This window comes from Vombatus ursinus, unplaced genomic scaffold (assembly GCF_900497805.2).
Source record: "Vombatus ursinus unplaced genomic scaffold, bare-nosed wombat genome assembly UNPS02015398.1, whole genome shotgun sequence".
Taxonomy (NCBI): domain Eukaryota; kingdom Metazoa; phylum Chordata; class Mammalia; order Diprotodontia; family Vombatidae; genus Vombatus; species Vombatus ursinus.
In genome coordinates this window covers 4,638,386-4,658,296 of record NW_020955176.1, presented here as the reverse complement: position 1 = coordinate 4,658,296, position 19,911 = coordinate 4,638,386, and the positions used below count along the sequence as shown (strand labels likewise).

The following is a 19,911-nucleotide window of genomic DNA, read 5'->3' as shown; positions in this document are numbered from 1 at the left end:
GTCTCTTGCGTCTGAAAAACATTTCCTTCATCATCTTTGACTACTGAAATCCTTCTCTTCCATTATGGGCCAAAACAGATGCCAACTCTTTTATAAAATCTCTCTGGATCTCCACTCCCCACTGATAGTCCCTGCTGAAGCAAATGAAGCCTGTCTTCAAACATTCTAAAACTGCTGTATCTCTCCAATGACCTTCACATTCTATCTTGTATTGCTTCTTTATTCAACTATCTTATGTAACACACACAACCCATTACCACCACCAATGCCTTCCTCCACCCCAGAGACTACAAGGCTCTCCAAGGCAAAGATGTGTTCTTTCTAATTTTTTTTAATCCTCAGTGCTCAGCATAGTGACTTGCATATTGTGGGCATTTTTTTGAGTTGAATCAAATGTCTCAGTTTCTCTCTGTAGTAATCAGTTCTTTATTATTCACTGTTGCATTCTCAGTTGCATCCAGGACAAAGTCTTTTGCATTTAGTAGGTACTCAATAAATATTGGTTGAGTTCAATGAAAGACTCATGAAAGACAAACTTAGCATAAATAACAGAAATTCAAAGATAACTGAAAAATTATAATTTTAACTGGTAGACTTAACCCCCTTTTTCATTCAATCCCTTTACCAGGGTATCCAACAAGTAGCTGATGGACCCTTGCATCTGGCTGCCATATTCTTCCCCTGAGGAGCCTGTAGTCAGTGTGTTCATGAGCAGGTCAAAAGGTAGACAGTTTAGGAGAAGGGCTAGAAAGCAAGCCCTAGTGCAATGACTGTATATACAGCAGAAAGGTGCCAGGCATTTCTTCAGGTCAGCCTACTCTCACTATTGAATAGTAAGAAAAATCCTAAGAACAAATACTAGTGTATTAGACAATGAGCAACATATGTGAATAAAACATCCATTCATTTTAATAATGCTAGTAATTATGGTACTCAACATTTGTATATTGCCTACTATGCACCACATACCGTGCTAAGTGCTTGAAAAAATATTTTCGCATTTGATCTCATAAAACACTATATTCCTGAAGATCTCTGGGTAATGAACACAATTGAAAAGCACTTGCCATCTTTTTTTTTTTTAAATCCCTTATTCTTTTTTTTCTAATCTCTGTAGAGACAGATTTAAAAATACAGACATATCCTTACTGTATGGCTTTGGAATGTGCTTTTGCCCTAAGTAAGTTTTCATCAATGATTAATAGAATTATCACAAGGTTTCCCTCTGGGTCCTATCCAAATCTTTCTCCTCTCTGTCCCCTTTGCTGGCTGAAATTGTGATCACATCACCTTCTCCATGGTTCTGGGTAACACTGAAAACCCAACCCAACCCAAATGAGTTGGATTCAGGCCAAAGGTCAGATGGATCACATCTGGCTAAGCAATGAGTTGACACACTTACCATTTGCCTCTTGAGACCCAAGGAAAGATCCAGTTTAAGCCACAAGTTAAATGACTTTTTTGATAGTTTCAACATAATCCCCCCAGACATTTGATCTCAAAACCACCATAGTCATCATCATTTGGCCTAATTGGCAGTTTAAAAGCTCAAGAGGGGCCTGAGACAAAATAATAAGTGGGACAAGGTAAAGGATAAAGAGAAAGCCCAATGAGACCAAAGGCATTTCACATTTTAAACGTCCCTGTGATTCTTCTGCTTCATGAGACATTTACAAGGTAATGTTCTTCAATGGGATTTATGAAATGAGATTATTCAAGCATTATACTTCAAAAATAATTGAGATCCAAAGGTTAACCTCCTCCTAGATTCTCTCAGGTATTCTGAATAAAAATGCAACTAGAAAATGCCCTCTGATGCAATGTGGCTTCTCTCCCTATTTTATTTCAACATTTTCCATTAATGACGTTTCTTCAGATTTTTCATTAAGTAGGTTGAATTATCAAGAAAAGTCTTGACTGCCAACAATTGTTGGGGCCATAAAATCCAAAGTACTTAGCTTTTCTGGATCCAATCTCTTTCTCTATTAATGTCACCACAACCCTTGAAGTCATCCAGGGTGTAAACAGCAAAGCATGTTCTACTTCTTGCTTAATCATTCAACAAGTCTTACCAATTCTACCATCAGAAGGAAGAAACAATATCACAGAACTTTAGAAGTAGATCATACCTGAGGAATCCCCTAGTCCAACACTGTTCATAATTTACAGATGATTAAAGTGAGGCATAGGAAGATTAAATTCTTTTGTTTAGCTTTCAGAGCCACATAGTCAGCTAAGTGGCAGAGTTTGGAACAGGATCCAGGTCTCCTGATTTTCCGTCCATTGCTCTGATCATTTCACCATAGTGCTTTTTCTACCATGTCTCTTATATCCGGTTTCTCCTTTCCATTGCCATTACCCTTGTTCTTAGCTTTGTTGTCTCTTAACTAAACTGCTGCAAAGATTTGCTAATTAGTCTCCAGGCTTCTCAGTGTTTTCCCCTTCCCCTTCTCTCTCCTCACCCCCATCCCCATTCCCCAATCCCACGTAAAGCAGCCAGAGAGTATTCATCTTAAAACACTGGGTCATGGAACACTTTTGCTCAAAACTCTTCAAAGGGCTCCTCAATCTTCTCACTGCCTACCCAATAAAATTCAAGTTCCATTCATTTCTCCCAGATCCTAACCCCAGACTATCTTTTCAAACTTATCTCAAATGAAAATCATCACAAATTAAAAGCTCAAGACAAAACCAACCCACACCCTCACCTGTGCCCCCTCTAAGCTTCCTGCCACTGTACTCACATTGTTGTCTCCGAAAGGAAAGGTTTTCCTTATTATTTCCATCTGTCAAACTACTCCCCTAGCACGTGATGCTTATTATCTTGGGCAGTAACCCTGGATAAGTAACTTAACCTCTCTGGGTCTCAGTTTCCTTTAAAATGAGAAGGTCAAATAAGTGCAGTGGGAAAATGTTAGCTATAAATTCCTAGGGAATCTGGAATGCAATTCTGCCTTTGACTCTTTCTGTGTGACTTTGTGTTAAGTCCCTCATCCTCCTTGGCCCTCCTAGCTCAGCACCTAGTTCAAAGTAATTTCTTTCTTTTGTGTCTCTATAGCCCTTAGTATGTATATATCTTAAGCATTTGTCACATTCTAATTTGCATAATGGTGATTCCTGGACATTTATTATCTATACAACAAAAAGGTAAAGCTCCCAGGACAAGAACAATGCCAGTTCCTCTCAGCATTTCTCTCAGCAGCCAGTACTCCTACAATATTGGTATGAAGCAAAGGAGTACTCTTTCTCTTTGTTGGCCCAATTTACTAGACAAGACTATTACTCTGAGACTAAGAATGTTTTTCAGAATATGGCCGCAGAAAATTCCTTAATTCCATCTTAGCAAAAAGTTTAAAAAAATTAATTACACTTGTGCAAATACATTTAATCAGTACCTTTTAAAAAAATCATCCTTCATTTTCATTGTTCATTTGCTTACCTCCAAACTCAAAGTCTGAAAGCTGAATCACTGAAATTCCAGTGATTTAGTATAAATTAGTCTAGCTCTACTGTAACAACAAAACTATAAAGAAAGAAAACATATGCACCAAGCAGTCTTTCAACTTGCTTAATTGCTGATATTCATGTACTTTGATGTGCTGAGTTAAATACTGAGGTCAAGAATACTAGTAATTGGACATAAATGACTATAAAATGAAACTGCCTTGAGATGAGGCCATATGGGTTAATGAAAAGATTGAGATTCAGAAGATATCCAAATCATAATTCTGCCTATTAATACCTATTATTAATATTAATTAATAGTTGAGAAAGTCAAGTAGCATCTCTGGCCTCAGTTTCCCCATCTTCTGAGGGGTGGCTGGACCAGCCTGGTGCTTTTCCAGGTCTAAATCTATGATCCTTGCCACAATATTAACCATAGGAAACCAATAAGAACAAATCTGCTCAATGGAGACAAAAATCCTCGTCCCCAAATTTGATCTCATTCTTTCATTACCAACCATCACTATAGTGTGTTCTGTTTCGTGTCTTCTCTGTTAAGGCAGAATTCCCCAGTAGATGGTGGAAACTTGTAAGACTTTGAGGAATTTTTCCAAGATCTATAATTTATTGTACAACCTAAGACCACCAAACAAACACATCAATTATCCATATTTTGTTACTTTTGAACTTTCTGACCAAAGTATAATGGCCTATAAATTATTTCCAAATTTATTTCTGTAATTGGCAGCTGTGTGAACTAGGAGGTCAGCAGCAACAAGATCTAACTACAAATGTATTTCCTTCTAGTAAATGCCAACTGAGTATCCTATTTTTTTTATACAGGGAGTATATGAACTTTTCTGTGGTAACACTAATAGTGCCTTAGTTCAAAAACAAAAACAACCTAACTGTTGCTCTTTAAAAAAAAATTTTAATGGTAGCAGAAACATTTTTCTCTAGCAACTTTAATAGTTTAAAAACCTAATTATTCCAATGGGAGAAAAAAAAACTGATTTACCTGCCCAATGAATTCCCAAACTAAGCTATTTTATGACTGATCTTTCTAATATGCTGGGAAATCAAATAATTTTCAATTCCTTCATTCCACAAACATTTATTGTACTTCCTCTGTCCTCACCCTATGTACTAGGGGAGATACAAAGTTTGAATAAGAAAAGGTCCCTGCTTTAGTCAAATAATGTCATCTAATCTCTTCTTCAGTTCTGGATAGAATAAAAGAATGGCTAGTGTTTTAATTTAATATTTCCTTGCCCCATAATCACTTAAGGTTGTGGACATACATGGATTGGTTCAACTATTTGAATGAACTGGCCAGTTGGTAAATTCCAGTAAACCTGGTTTGTATAGAGACAACCACAGGAGTTAAACCACTACTTCCCAAACAGTATCTCGAAGTTAAAAAAAAAATTATGAACTCAGAAAACTCAGGTTATTAATTCCAACAAATTACTTACTCCCTGTTACAACATAATCCTGAATCTAAGAGGAGATAAAGACTGAGAGCAGATAGTATGGGTCTGAGCAAGAACCAAGAGCACTGTTTCTGTTACTCAAAGTTCTGCTCAACCAGGAAGAATGTTCTAAGAATGCACTAGATTTTTGATGACAACATAATCAGATGTGTGAGTCCCCAGCATTTTGTTGTTGTTGTGTCTGATTCTCTGTGACCCCATTTTGGGGTTTTCTTGGCAAAGAGTGGCTTGCCATGCCCTTCTCTAGTTCATTTTATAGATGAGGAACTGAGGAAAAAACAGGGTTAAGTGACTTGTCCAGGGTGACACAGCTAATAAGCATCTGAAGACAGATATGAACTCATGAACATGAGTCTTCCTGATTATATGCCCAGAACTTTATCCACTGCCCACCTAGCTGCTATTCCCAACACAGCATATACAAAATATCTACAAGACTGCAGGTATCTGTCATGTAACTGGTAAGGCATAAAGTTCTATTTGTTTTTGTCCCAATAGAGAAACCTAAGTCTTTTCAGGGTGGAACTGGAAGGAACCCTTATGGGCCATTAAGTACAATCCTAACATTGTACAGATGAGGGAACTGAAGGTCAGAGACTATATGTGTCTTGCCCAGGGTCACCCAGTTAGGATGTGGGACTGACTGACTGGTAAGTCACTGAACATCTCTAGGTCTCTATTTTCTCATCTACAGCATAAAAGGGTTGGACTAGGTAACATCTAAGGTTCCTTTTTGCTTTACATCACATGATCCTGATATCTGGATGGTCTTGCGTTCTAAGAGACAGCTTAAATAATAATAACAATTACAACAATACCTCTTTAATGATCTCATTTACAAAGCGGTTTCATACATTACTTCATTTAATCCTCACATATTATTCCCATTTTACCTGTGTTGGCTAGGTGATGAAGTAGACAGAGTGCTGAACTGGGAGTCAGGAAGACCTGAGTTTGAATCTTGCTTCAAGTACTTACTAGCTCTGTGACCCCCAGGTAAGACATTTAACCTTTCACAGGTTTAGTTTCCTTATCCATAAAATGGATATTATAATAATAATAGTACCTACTTACCTCATAGGGTTGGTATTAGGATCAAAGGAGATTATATGTATAAAATGCTTTACAAACCATAAAGTGTGATATAAATGCTAGGTAGCTAGTAGTAGTGGTAGTGGTGGTGGTGGTGGTGGTGGTGGTGGTAGTAGTAATAGTAAAGGTCCAGGAAGGATGAATAATTTGCTCATGCTTACACAGATAAGAAGTGTTGGGGCCAAAATTCAAATGAAGGTCTCTCCTGATTTTAAGAATGTATTTTCTCTTACATCACACTGTCTTTCACCTTTAAAAGTTCCCAAAAGTACATGAAAATAAGTCATACTTAAAAAAGGTTGAGTTAAAACTGAAATATTCTACTTCACATTGAGAAATATTTATTCTGTGATTTCACAATTACACTTGGAATGAACCTACAAAGATGTGTAATAGACAACATGAATTATTAATAATTTGAAGAGGCAAAATGTATCGCCTTTGAAGCTCAGTCTGGTTCAAATCTTGAAAAAAAAAAACACCAATACAAAAGATGAGCTATACAGATATGTGAAAGAAAAAAAAGTGCCTAGATCCTACCCATCTTTCTTAAAAACAGCAATTTTTCCAGTGGGAAAAGAACTTGGTCTTTACATAAAAGGTCAGTCTATATTATGTGAGAACCATTTGGGTAGCAGCAATATGAAGGAAAAATTAATAATTACAGGTCTAGTAAACAACTATCTACTTTCTCTAACTGTCCTGGTTAAAGAGGGAGAAAAACCAGAAGAGTGAAAGAAAACATTTTTTCCTAAGAATTAAAAAATGTCTTACAATTAGATTGTAGGCTCCTGAAGAACAAGAGTTTTGTTCTGTTTCCTTTGAATTCCCTCTCAGTGTCCAGAATTGTTGATAGACATAAGGAATGACTTACGCAAATAGCAACAAACACTTGTTGAATGAAGGAGTGAATTAAAGAATGGACATTTATTCCTTTATCCTTAGTTATCTGTTAATGCTATTTCCACTGACATTCACATTCTCGACAAATTCCAATTTAAGGAATGCATGCATACTCTGCAGTCTCAACTGGACATAATTAAAAACCTCCATGGATACTCTTCTCTGCATCTGCATTCCTCCTGACATCATAACAACATCTGCATCCACATCTGTAGACATTCTAATCTTGTCCAAACTAAATCCTGCAACATGTGATCTTCTTTCTGGCAGCATCTCAAAGATTATAAAATCATGAGCTTAGAGCTGGAATGGTGCCCTCTGAGATCATTTAGTCCAACTCCCTTATTTTGCAGATGAGGAAACTAAGGCCCAGAAGGGCTAAATAACTTGCCCCAAGGTCAAACAGATAGTAAAAGGCAGAGTTGGAATTTAAATCTAGGTCATCTGACTCCTCCGGGGCATTGGATCAATGCAGATCCTCTGGAAAAGGTGTAGACATCCTTCACATCATTCACTGTACCTTTTTACTCATTTCCAACAGACAAGAAGAGGAAAGGGATACCCTCCTGCCAGAGAGGAACAGCTACAGTGTATTTATGGGCATGAGGGATACCAGGATGCTAAACTTAATAGCTGGAAGAGATATCACAGTAAAAATAAGACCTGTTGATTAAGTATTAATATTATATTATACAATCTCACAAAATTAGAACTTAATATTGTTTGACTCAAATATGACATGATAATAAAAGGTATTAGGAGGCAGAGAATGGTTTAAGCCACTCAGTCACAAAAAGCTCTCTCTTTTGCTACAGGACACGCCATCTCCCGACCTCGGGGCCATTCCCCATGCCTGGTCTCTGTCTATTCTCATCTGGGCCTCTTGGCTTCTGACTACTTGCAAGTCTCAACTAAAGTCATATTTTCTACAGGAAGCCTTTCCCAGTACATCCTTAATGTTACTGCCTTCCCTCTGAGATTGTCTCTAGTCTATCCCCTGTATATCTTGTTTGTATATGGTTGTTCACATGTTGTCTCCCCCATTAGACTGTGAGCTCATTGATAATGGGGACCATCTTTTTATGCCTTTCTTTTTATTCCCCAGGGCTTAGCACAGTGCTTGGCCCACAGCAGGCACATAATAAACACCTGTCGCCATCATATGTAATATTTTTAGCAATGACATTAATGAAGGATTATGCTTATGAAATTTTTAAAAAACACAAAGCATGTCAGGTGATGGAATTATCATCCCGAAAAGACCTTCATAGGCTAGAACAAAGAACTAAAGCTAATAAAATGAAATCTAACAGGGATTAATGTAAAATTCTATAGTTTTGGTACAAAAATCCAACTGTACAGGTACAATACTTGCTACTGAAAAGTTCAAGTCTAGGCAGGATGATAAGGGGATGCAAAGGAATTCTGAAAGTATCTTCATTGAAGGAACTGGCCATACTTAACCTGAAGAAGGGAAGACTAATAGGCAATATAACAATCATTTTAAAATATCTGAAGGACTGTTTATATATAAGAAGTAGACTTATTTTGGCATCAGAGGGCAGAACTGAGAGGAAGAGGTAGAGATTACAGAAAGGTAAATTTTGGCTTTCTGTAAGAAAAAGCTTTCTAATAAATAATTCAAGCTATCCAAGAGTACAATGGCCTACCTTGGGAAATAGTGAGATTTCTGTGTCTGGGAGTTTTCAAGGGGAGGCTGCATGACTCGTGTTGGGGATTTTATGGGCAGTTGAGGAGGGGAATCATTCTTTGGTATGGTTTGTACTGGATGAACTCCTTTCCAGAACTCTGACGTTTTACACTGTTGTGAAATCTTCTGAAAACAAACATTATAAATGAAAAACTTATACCTTTATCTTCTTGTTTGTTTGGTTTGTTTTTTTTTCCACACTCCATAATCCTAACACATTCTCTGAAGTTTAAAGTGGAGGGAAGTATCACTTGTTTCTAGGAAAAGGTGAAACAAATCATTTCTATGATTTCTATTATTAGGCTTAAGACTAGACTGTCTTTCCCTTCCCCTGTTCCCGACCACATATTTCTGCTTACTAACACAGACAGTACATGCACTGTTGTTTTGTTTGTTTGGGAGGGGAGGCTAGAGGGAAGGAACAGAAAGGTTTTTCTCATGTGTAATCATCTATAACAAGGATTACTTTATGAAGCTATATCTCCTGAAGGTGACTGGCACTGAAGCTTCAGTTAATAATAAAAGTGATTTAAGTTGGAATCAGAGGGTGAATAATTGGATATCAAGAATAATTATGTTCACAGTTCACTTGTCTGATTCCTTGACAATCCTGGTTTAGAGCCATCTCCAGTAAAGCCTTTATTGATCACAAATCTTAATGAACATAATTTTGGGGGGGGGTGAGTGTACTCAACTTGAAGAGAAAAGACAAAAATGGGGAGGTTATCAAGGATTTATTTTAACAAGAAAATCCCAGGAAATGTCCTGGGGTCAGTAAAGATGTAGCCCAATCTCTCACACACATATATTACCTATCCACAGACACATAGTACAATCAAGATTGATGCTCAAAGTAATGACCTTGAGGGGCATTCACTGCAAAAGTGAGGACTCATCAGAGAAAGATTTAATTATGTTCAGTGTAATCCCTTTACTGAAGGGATCTGTCTTCTTAGGAGGTTTCCAATGACAATTTTGAGGCATAATGATACTGACAATAATAACATTTTAAGGTTTTATGAAGCACTGTTCTTACAGCAACCCTGTGAGGTCAAAAGTAAAACCAAAGGTCATGCTAAATTAAAAACTCCTTTGAAACTTAGAAGGGACATTATTTAATCGAGGTCACTTAACCCAGTACCCTTATTTTATAGATAAGGAAACCAAGGTCCAAGAAGATAAGTGGTCTGTCCAAGGTAACAAAACAAATTAATTGCAAAAACAAACCCAACATGAATGAACACATCTTCACTTAATTATTCTTAAAAATGAACACACTTGAAGAAAAGAAATGTATGAAAACAAAACAAAATAAAACACCCTTCATTACCAAAGTGGTTAGCACATGTTAAACAAAGGTTGATTAGGAAGCAATCTTCCTCAGGGTCACAGTGGCTATTTGCTAAGAAGATTCCATTGCATTTTAATAAAGACATTTACTCAGATACTTACTTGACCTTAGTCACAACGAACAAATCATTAAACAGAAAGATATGTCGTTCCTGACGCTGCAAGCCCCTTTTGAGTTCAACACGGCCGTCAATCAGCAGGGTCCTGCTGGAGCCCATAAAAGAATTAAGAAATACACATGGGTCCAAGTTGGCAGATGGACTCTCCCTGTAAAAGAAGAAACAATGTTGTAATATTTAGCAAAATGGTCCAAAGTATGATGGAATTTTATAACACAAACTAAGCTAAATCTAGCTGCCAGTATTAGCTCAGTATCTCTTGACCCAGTCCTCGAAACACTGCCATAGATCCTATGGCTGGCTCCTAATGAACAAATTCCACCCAGGTAACCATTTGTCCCCAAGGTAAAATTTCCTTTCAATAAGCTTCTAACTCTTCTTACTCTGACTCCTTTACCCTCTTACGATCACTTATACCTTTTGCATGAGTCCCTATTTTTTGTTTTTTATCCTGGGTTAGTTATTTGTGTGAGTTTTTCTGATGAAAATGGCAGGGGAATTATGGGGCACCGGTATTGCTTGATGGTAGAATCAAAATGCTATGACAAATATCTTGATCAGTGGCTTCTATCATGGAGGCCACTTAAAGAATGTTGTTATACAGCATCATTGATTATGAGAATTCTGCATTCTATTGATCAATCAATAAACATTAGTTATTATTTATAAACAAAGTACCATGCCTTATGCTAAGTGCTAGGGATACAAAATGAGGGAAAAGATAATCCCTGCCCTCAAAGTGCTTATGATCTGATGAACAAAGTGACCGAATACTATAAATCAATGACCCCAACATAGTCATAATTTTGCAATCCTTGTTATGTTACATTCCATAATGGAACTTTACCCATAGTTGCCAATGACTGACAGTTTGATTCAATTCAACAAGCATTTACTGCTGACCTCCTATGTGCAAGGTATTGTGCCAGGGATATGGAAACAAAGATGAAAGTCACTGCCCTCAAGGGGCTTATAGTTCCAGTAAATTTTTTAAAAATAGGGGGAAAGGAAATACAAAGTAATTTTTCTTTCATACATATGAAAACTAAAATATGCACAAACTAAATACAAAGTCATTTTGCACTACAGAATCAAAGCCCACTGTTACAGTAAATCTTCACATCTTAAAAACTCCAAGCAATAATTTTTAAATGCAGAGATCAGGACATACTTGAGCTCACCACTGAGCCTACAAAGGATTTGACTCTAAGAATTAATCATACCATAGAAGCTGTAAGTTTGCCTTGTAGTTTTAGAGTTAGAAGGGCTATCTAGTTCAATGACCTTGTTTTATTTATTTATTTATTTGCTTTTTGGTGAAGCAATTGGGGTTAAGTGACTCACACAATTAGTAAGTGTCAAGTGTCTGAGGTCACATTTGAACTCAGGTCCTCTTGACTCCAAGACTGGAGCTCTATGCACTGCACCACCTAGCTGCCCCTAATGACCCCATTTTAGAGATGAGGAAACTGAGGCCCAGAGAACTGAAGTGATTTGTCCAAGGTCACACAGAGAGTAAGGATCAGACACAGGATCTGAACACTGGTATTTCTACACTGAGGAGCAATCCTCTTTTCACTGTCTCATACTCCCTGCCCTCCTAAGTACTCCTACCATCAATGCAAATGTCAATCTTTCTACTCTTGAGAAGATGCTTTTATGAATTGCTGTTCCCTCAAATAATTCATCACCCAGCTCTATCTAGAAAGTGATGAGTCTCTATGAATTTAGCTAGGTTGGCCTTTGATATGGACAGCGCCATCAATACCATCCTAGAAGCCTTTATAGCTTGTGTTCTGTGGGTATAGCCTTCAAAAACCTAAGGCCAACTCCATGCTCCATAGAGGCCTCCCATGGAGGAAGAGCCCCCAGTCAGGACATGTATATGGCACACTGCTTATGTTGAATCACAGTATATCACTGTAATTATCCTCAGGATCCATGTGAGACAAGTAAGAAGGAGCAGGAGCTTGTTTTCCTTTTAGAGATGAGGAATCTAAGGCTTAGAAAATTTGTAGTCAACCAATAACGCCACAAACAACATCCATGGAAGCTGCCACCCTGGGCAGGCCCTCATCCTCTCACTCCTGGACTCTTCCAACAGCTTGCTGGTCCCTGTTCCTGCCTCACTTCTTCCTCCACTCTAGTCCCTCCTGTACTCAGGTGCCAGAGTGTTCTTACCTAAAGGGCAGGTCTGACCGTCCTATACCCTCCCCCACAATAAACTCCAGTTGTTCTCTATTACTTCCAGTATCAAATAAACATTCTTTCTTGGCCTTTTAAATCCTTTCTTAACAACAGCTAGCACTTATGTAGTACTTTAAGGTTTGCAAAGTGCTTCCAAAAATCATTTCATTTTGTTCTCATAACAACCCTGGTAGATAGGTGCTATTGTTATCCCCATTTCACTAATGAGGAAACTGAGTCAAACAGAGGCTAAGTCACATAGCCACCAAACATCCTAGGCAGTAATTGAACGCTTCCGTTCTTGACTGCAAGTACAAAGCTCTATTCACATGCCCCTCAGCAGCCTTGTCATAACCTGGCTCCTTCCTGCCTCTTCGGACTTCTTTTTACTGGCTCATGTCTGGAACACTCTCTCCCCTCCTCATCTTTACCAATTTTCTCAAAACAAAATTCAAATTCCACTTTCTCCGGGTCTTTCCCTGTCCTGTTCCCCTCCCTGCTCCTCCACCAAGCCATCTCATTCCTATTTACCCTATGTATTTCACATACATTTTGTATGGACACAATCATGTGCATATTATTTCTGCCACTAGAATGTAAGGATTTTGAGGACAAAAACCATAATTTTGCCTTTTTATGCATCCCCAGCGTTTTAGCATAGTGCCCACCACATACATAATAGGCCCTTAATAAAGGTTTGCTGATGATAAAGATAGTCAGAACTGCACTAATCAACCTAAATTCAACTCTACACGGGGATAGAGATGCTGGCTAACATAAAACAATCTAATCTCATACCAGAATACTTAAAAGCTGCTTTTCTGCAGCATTAATACAGAGGATACAATTACCCAGCATCCACACCTAACTTGGAAATACTGGCTTCTGTTGAGTCAGGGGACTGGCAGGCTGATCTATCAAGTATAAACAATCTCAAAAGATATAAACGACCGAACTGGGACCACCCTGGCAGTTCCTGGCACAGTTGTCATTCTTGCCTTCTACCTAAAAACAAATAAAGGGGCAGCGAGGTGGCGCAGTGGATAGAGCACCGACCCTGGATTCAAGAGGACCTGAGTTCAAATCCGGCTTCAGACACATAACACTTACTAGCTGTGTGACCCTAGGCAAGTCACTTAACCCCATTGCCTAACAACAACAACAAAAACAAAACAAAACAAATAAACAAACACCAGAAACAAAAACAAAAAGACAAACTAATGTGCACAGATGGCCAAACTGGGGCTAGATTTGAGTTTGGTTTGTGAGGGGCTTGCTGAGCTAGGAAATCTCCACAGCTGGTGCTGAGAGGATCAGAAGCTGAATACCCACTAGCCTCAAGACAGCAAATTGCCACCACTAGATTAATTTTTAATATCCATATTTAGCTTCATAAACTTTGACCCTTATTCCTCTCCAATTGGGGCAAAGCATGGGATGAGAGAGGGACTCAAACAATTTAGTTTATTCCACTGCCTGGGGCCAAAGAGCTTGAAAATCTGTAGCTCATTATGGTAGTGATTACTGTGAGATGCTGACCCCAATTTTCCCCCTTGGAGATAAGTCCCAAGAGGGTAAAAGGAAATGAAGTGTAGGCAAAGGTTGGTAAGGATGATGTCAACCACTTACCAGAAGCAGTGCCTTCACCCCATCCAATCTCTGAGGCAACCCTGTCCCTTAAAAGAACCCTTCTGTAGCTGTAGGATAACCAAACAGACATGGCTCATTGGGAGATGGTGTGGGGCTGTGGTTGGGGCTATGGGTGTGGGGAAGTAAAGGAGAAGAAGGTATTGGGGGGAAGAAAGACCTATTTTGCCCAGTCCTCTCGGTTTATACAGGGTCCATGTTCATGAGCCTCCCCAGGCAGCCATGGGGGAGCTTTTTTGTCATTATTTGGAGCAGGAGCTCTTAACCATTTTTTTTGTGTCAGGAACCCCTCAGACAGTCTAGTGAAGCCTATGGATTCCTTATCAGAATTCAAATTCATGAAATAAAATCCATATAATTGCCCAAAGGAAACCAATTATACTGAAATATATTTATCAATATTAAAAATAAAAGTGCATAGACTCCAAGTTAAGAACCCCTGAGTTAGAGTCACATGGTAGGATTTCAAGCAGTTTTCAGTCAGTCAATAAACATGGATTAAGCACCTACTAAGTGCCAGACAACATTCTGAGTATTACTATGCTTTGTATATATACTATGCTTTTACTTAAGGTATGTTGTCAAGGAGAGGGACTGGACCTATGATTTCATTACTTTGGAGAGCTCCCCAGCAAGAAACACCATCTACCATCACAAGTCTATTGTTCAGTCATTTCAGTGGTAGCTGATTTGTCATAACCGCATTTGGGATTTTCTTGTCAAAGATACTGGAGTGGTCTGCCACTTCCTTTTCCAGCTCATTTGATAGATGGGGAACTGAGGCAAACAGGGTTAAACGACTTGCCTAGGGTCACACTGCTAGTAAGTGTCTGAAGCCAGATTTAAACTCAGGAAGACGAGTCTTCCTGACTCCAGGCCTGACACTATATCCATCTCACCACCTAACTGTCCAAGCAACTATGTACAAACAAGCTATACAGAAGATAGATAGGAAAGCATTAACACAGGAAAAGCACTAGAATTAAGAGGATCAGGAAAAGCTTCCTGTAGAAGGTGGAATATTAGCTGGGACTACCTGAGCTTTGGATAGGTGGCTCAGTGGATTGAGTGCTGGACTTGGAGGAAGGAAGACCAGAGTTTTAAATCTGGCCCTGATACTTACTAGCTGTGCGACCCTGGGCAAGTCACTTAACCTCCGTTTGCCTTAATCCACTGGAGAAGGGAATGGCAAACCACTCCAGTATCTCTACCAAGAAAACCATATGGTCCACAGGTTCACAAAGAGTTAGACAGACTGAACAACAACAACCACAGTTACTTGTATGACCTAAGCAAGTCATTTACCTTGCTGTTCCCCATCTTTCTAATATGTCAAATGAAGGGGCTTCACTAGAGAGCCTCTGAATAAAATGATTCTTCAACAGAAGAATTTTCTCTCTACATAGGTTCTACTTGGAGAGTGTGTATTAGGGTCTTGTAAAACCACACCCTCCCCACTCATTGCTAACATTTTCCTCAGGGAAGAGGCAATGTCAAAATTACTGCCAGAGGCCCCTGGCTGGATTCTACTCAGAAAATACCCTTATAACACTACAGGGGTCTATGCCCCAAGGGGATCAAAGAAGGAGGAAAAGATTACATAGGTACAAAAAAGTTATAGTAGCTCTTTTTACTGTGGTAAAGAATGAGAAACTGAGGGAGTACCCTTCATTAGAAAAATACCTGAAAACATCATAATATGAAATACTATTGTGCTATAAGAAATGATGAAAAATGGTTTTAAAGAAACCCTGTAAGACTTATATGTCCTGATGCAAATTTAAGTAAGCAGAATCAGGAGAATAATTTATACTGACACCAATAATGAACAATTCTCAAAGACTTAAGAACCCTGATCAACCATGATTCCAGACAATGATAATGAAGAATGCTACCCACCTTCTGACAGAGAGTGCTACACTGATATACAGAATGAGATGTGGTTTTTGGACATGGCCAATACAGGAATTTGATTTGCTTGATTATGATTACTTGTAGCAAGGAATTTTTCTTGTTTTTTTGGGTAGGGAAGAGTAGAAGGAAGAGATAATAAATCCTTGACAATTGGCAAAACATTTTTTTTTTTTTAAAAAGTAGTCCTTACATCCTTACAGCCTCCCTGATTTCCCTATAGCCCTTGAGACTCAGCTAGGTAAAAAGTAGCCCTAACAGAATCTGCTTATCCTACCTCTGCAAGGTGACTTTAGAAATTATTTGCTCACCTCCTCTCAGTTTCAGTGCCTCAGTTACTTGAGCTAAATGGATATACTGTTATCAACCAACCACATCATCATTTCTTTTTGTCCTAGACCTGTGATAATGTCATCACTGTAGGGGAAGTTCAGATGTGGAAATTCCCTCCTCAGTGCAACATCTCAGCAACTTAAATGACCCACTCAGGGTCACACACCTAAATTAGGGTGAGTTTGAATCCTGCTTCAGACACTTTCTAGTTGTTTGACCTTAAATGCAAATCACTTAATCTCTCTGGGTTTTAGTTTCTTTATCTATAAAATGAAGGGATTGAACTCAATGACTTAAGGTACCTAAGGTTCTAAGTCTATGATCTTATTTATCATCCTGTATGCCAAAGTTAAGAACTTAAAAAAAAAATTTTTTTTTAATTTTTCTCCAGTTACATGTAAGGGCAATTTTTAATATTCATTTAAAACACATTTTGAGTTCGAAAATTTCTTGCTCCCTCCCCCACCTCCCCCTTCCCTGAGACAGTATACAATTTGATATTGTTCTTACATGTACAATCACGTAACACATATTGCCATTTTAGTCATGTTGTGAAAGAAGACACAGACCCAAATGGTAGGAGAAAAAAACTGTGAAAAAATATAGAAAGTGAAAAACAAGTCTGCTTTGATCTGCATTCAGACTCCATTGGTTCTTTCTCTGGAGGTGGACAGCATTTTTCATCACAAGTCCTTTGGGATTGTCTAGCATCATCGTATCCCTGAGAGAAGCTAAGTCATTCTCAGTTGATCATTGTACAGTACTGCTGTTACCATGTCAACAGTGGGCACTTGGGCCCAGGTCTTCCATACTCCAAAGCTCACCCCTTCTACCTACTCTAGCACCTACCCCTCAGCATCATCACTTATCACATCACTTTCTTAAGAAGTCCCCATAGATGTGGAGATTAATGATAAAAAAAGCAGATTACTTAGGCCATTCAGAACCTTCTCTCTCTGTCTGTCTATACTTTGGTCATTGATGACAATGATTAAAAGTTTCTTTTCAACTTGCAGTTATAATGGGATTTTCCAAGCAATGTTATCTTTTAACTTAAAAGGTTTGTGTTGTTCTCTTAAATAAGGAAGGAACCCTACTAGAGCCACATTTGTATCTCTTTCCTATCACCGCCAAACAGTAGCCTTCACTTGCTACCTTTCCTTCTTTACCACTTACCTATTCACTTCTCAACCTTTGGCAATCTGGCTTCTATCATCTCATTTCTACTTTATTCAGAATTTCAAGTTGCAATGATAATCAACTGGGTGAGATAGGTGACATTGAGTAAGGAAGCAATAGTCAGATGACCTGGCTTCAAATCCTGACTAGCACTTACTGCCTCAATAAGTCATTTAACCTGTGTGACTCAGTTTTCTTATCTGTAAAATTGGGGGGGGGTTGAACTAGAGCATCCCCCAAAATCCCATTTTAGCTCTTTTAATCAACAACTCTATCTTTTCAATCTGAAGCAGTTGATAACATTGACCAGCCCCTACTCTGGAAAACTCCTTCCTTTTGGTTTCCAGGATATTCTCCTAGTTCTTCTCCCTTTCTGACCTCTGCTTCTCCAACTCCTTCACCGGTTCTTCTTCCTTCTCCTACTCAATCAAGTCCTGTTTCTCCCAAACTTTCTCCCAAAGGCTCTGTCTTTTGTCTCTTTTCTCTTTCAGTTTTCTTCCATGAATATCTCATTTGTTCCCATGGCTTTAATTTAAATTTCTATGCGGATGATTCCCAGATTTCTATATACAGCCCAGAGTTCTCTCTGGAGTCACAGACTTTTCTAATTGCCTAATAGAGAACGCCAAGTGAGCTGTCCTCCTGGTACTTCAAACTGAATGTACATCAATCTAAATTAATTTCCTCCCTATCCTCCTCCCCCCAAAAGGCTCAACTCCCTGCCCTCCTTTTTTTTCGTCACCATTCTTATAAAACCTTGAAGTCATCTTTGATCCTTCTCTTGCTGTCTGTCTCATTCCAATCAGATGACAAATTCTGTTGATTCTATCCCCACAATCTCTCACACTCATCTCTTCTCTGCTTTCCATCCTCACTGGCCACTGTCCTAATTCAGACTCTTTATAAATTCATGCCAATAATACTGAAATGAGTCTCCAAATTGATCTCTACACCTCCTATCTCTCCTTCCCCCAATCTTTCACATCAATGCTCAGCTCAAAAATCTCCATCGTCTCCATGCCAGCCAAATAAAAGATGAACTTCTCAACTTATTACTCGAAGTCCTCCACAACCTGGTTCCAAGCAACCTCTTCAATCTTATCTCACCTAACTCCCTTGCAAAACCCCTCAAACAAATCTGTAAACATCCCAAACTACAGCCACAGTGACCCACTCAATGCACCCCCAGAGGTATAGAGCTTTGTGATTTCCTGGGTTCATGATGTGCCCAAAACTTGGAAAGCCTCTCTCATCTTCCCAACCCCACTCATAGGGGTGTTTAGACTTGCCCAGTGTCACACAGCTAGTAAGCGTCTGAGGTTGCATTTGAACCCAGGTCTTACTGATTTAGAATCTACTGTCCTAATCCAGTAAGAACATACTGCCTCTCTAAGTCCCCTCTCTCCCTTTTGAAATCTTATCCATTGATTAAGATGCAATTGAAATGCTTTCTTAAAGGAGCCTTCTCTCTGATTCTCCTAGCTACAAGTACTTCTTTCTTTCTTGAATCTCATCGCACATTTTTAGCTTTTGTCTTTCTGCTCCATCTTTCATTGCAATTATCAGTGTGTTTCCTTATGGTGCTAGGCCATTGACACATCATGATATGATATTCTATATTCCCCAAAGTACCTAACACATAGGTACCTAATATTTGTTGATAGAATGAACATCAGAACAAAGAAAAAACAAGCTAGAAGCAATAAATGGTTAAAAAAAAAACAACAAACACTTAACTGCCACATCATTATGTAAATTCGAGATAATTTTCCAAAGGGGAAAGAAAACATCCTTTGCATCCTGATTTCCTAATAACTCCCTACATACAGTAAATACCCAATAAATGCTGATGATAATGATAATAGTCACATTAGTTAGGTTTAAATAGTACTTCCTTTCTGAACTGTTATTTTCATATGCCTATATAAGAAGTTTATTTTAATCTAAGGAAATTATTAGATTTATACTTTTCTTGCTTGGTGGCAGCTCAGGACCAAAGATGACTCCTCCCCAATCCCACACCCCTTTTCTGTTTAAAAACAATGTTTTTAAAAGCATATATCAATATATATTACTTCAGCAGAGCCCCATAATCCTGTAAGAAATGTAGGTCAAATATTGTTTTAAATAAGGCAAGAGTTTAACCTGCAACCAAATACAAATCTAGGAGCCATTTTTTTCAACATAGTAATTTATCAAATGACATGTCTTCATAGAAGATCATATCATCACCACCAATAATAACAATAAACATGTCTAAAGTATTCTATTTCTTGTGCCGTCTGCTCCAGGGATAATTGGGGAGGTGGTTTTGTCTCAATTTAAGTGACTGATTAGTCAATCATATATTTATTAAATACTTACCCTAGTAAGTGTTTAGAGTATGTTCATGGCCTGTGACTAGTGAAGGGTTGGGGATCACAAAGTTCCCATTTTTATATTCCTTTCTACCCCAGCCAAATGTCTGGTAGGGTACCTGGGTACCCTACCTGGTAGCTATCTGGTAGGGTACCAGTTAGTTGCTGTTGTTCAGTCATTTCTG

At 38.5% G+C, this 19,911-nt stretch overlaps 1 protein-coding gene across 2 annotated transcripts in view; it reads right to left on the bottom strand.

Moving 5' to 3' along the window:
* ARHGAP20 (Rho GTPase activating protein 20) overlaps positions 1 to 19,911 on the bottom strand; it is a 169,925-nt gene that overhangs the window by 74,300 nt on the left and 75,714 nt on the right. For both annotated transcript variants that reach the window (XM_027847329.1, XM_027847330.1), the window contains exon 3: positions 10,096 to 10,260. In XM_027847329.1, the coding sequence (XP_027703130.1) occupies positions 10,096 to 10,260 (165 nt within the window). The remainder of the gene's footprint in view (positions 1 to 10,095; positions 10,261 to 19,911) is intronic.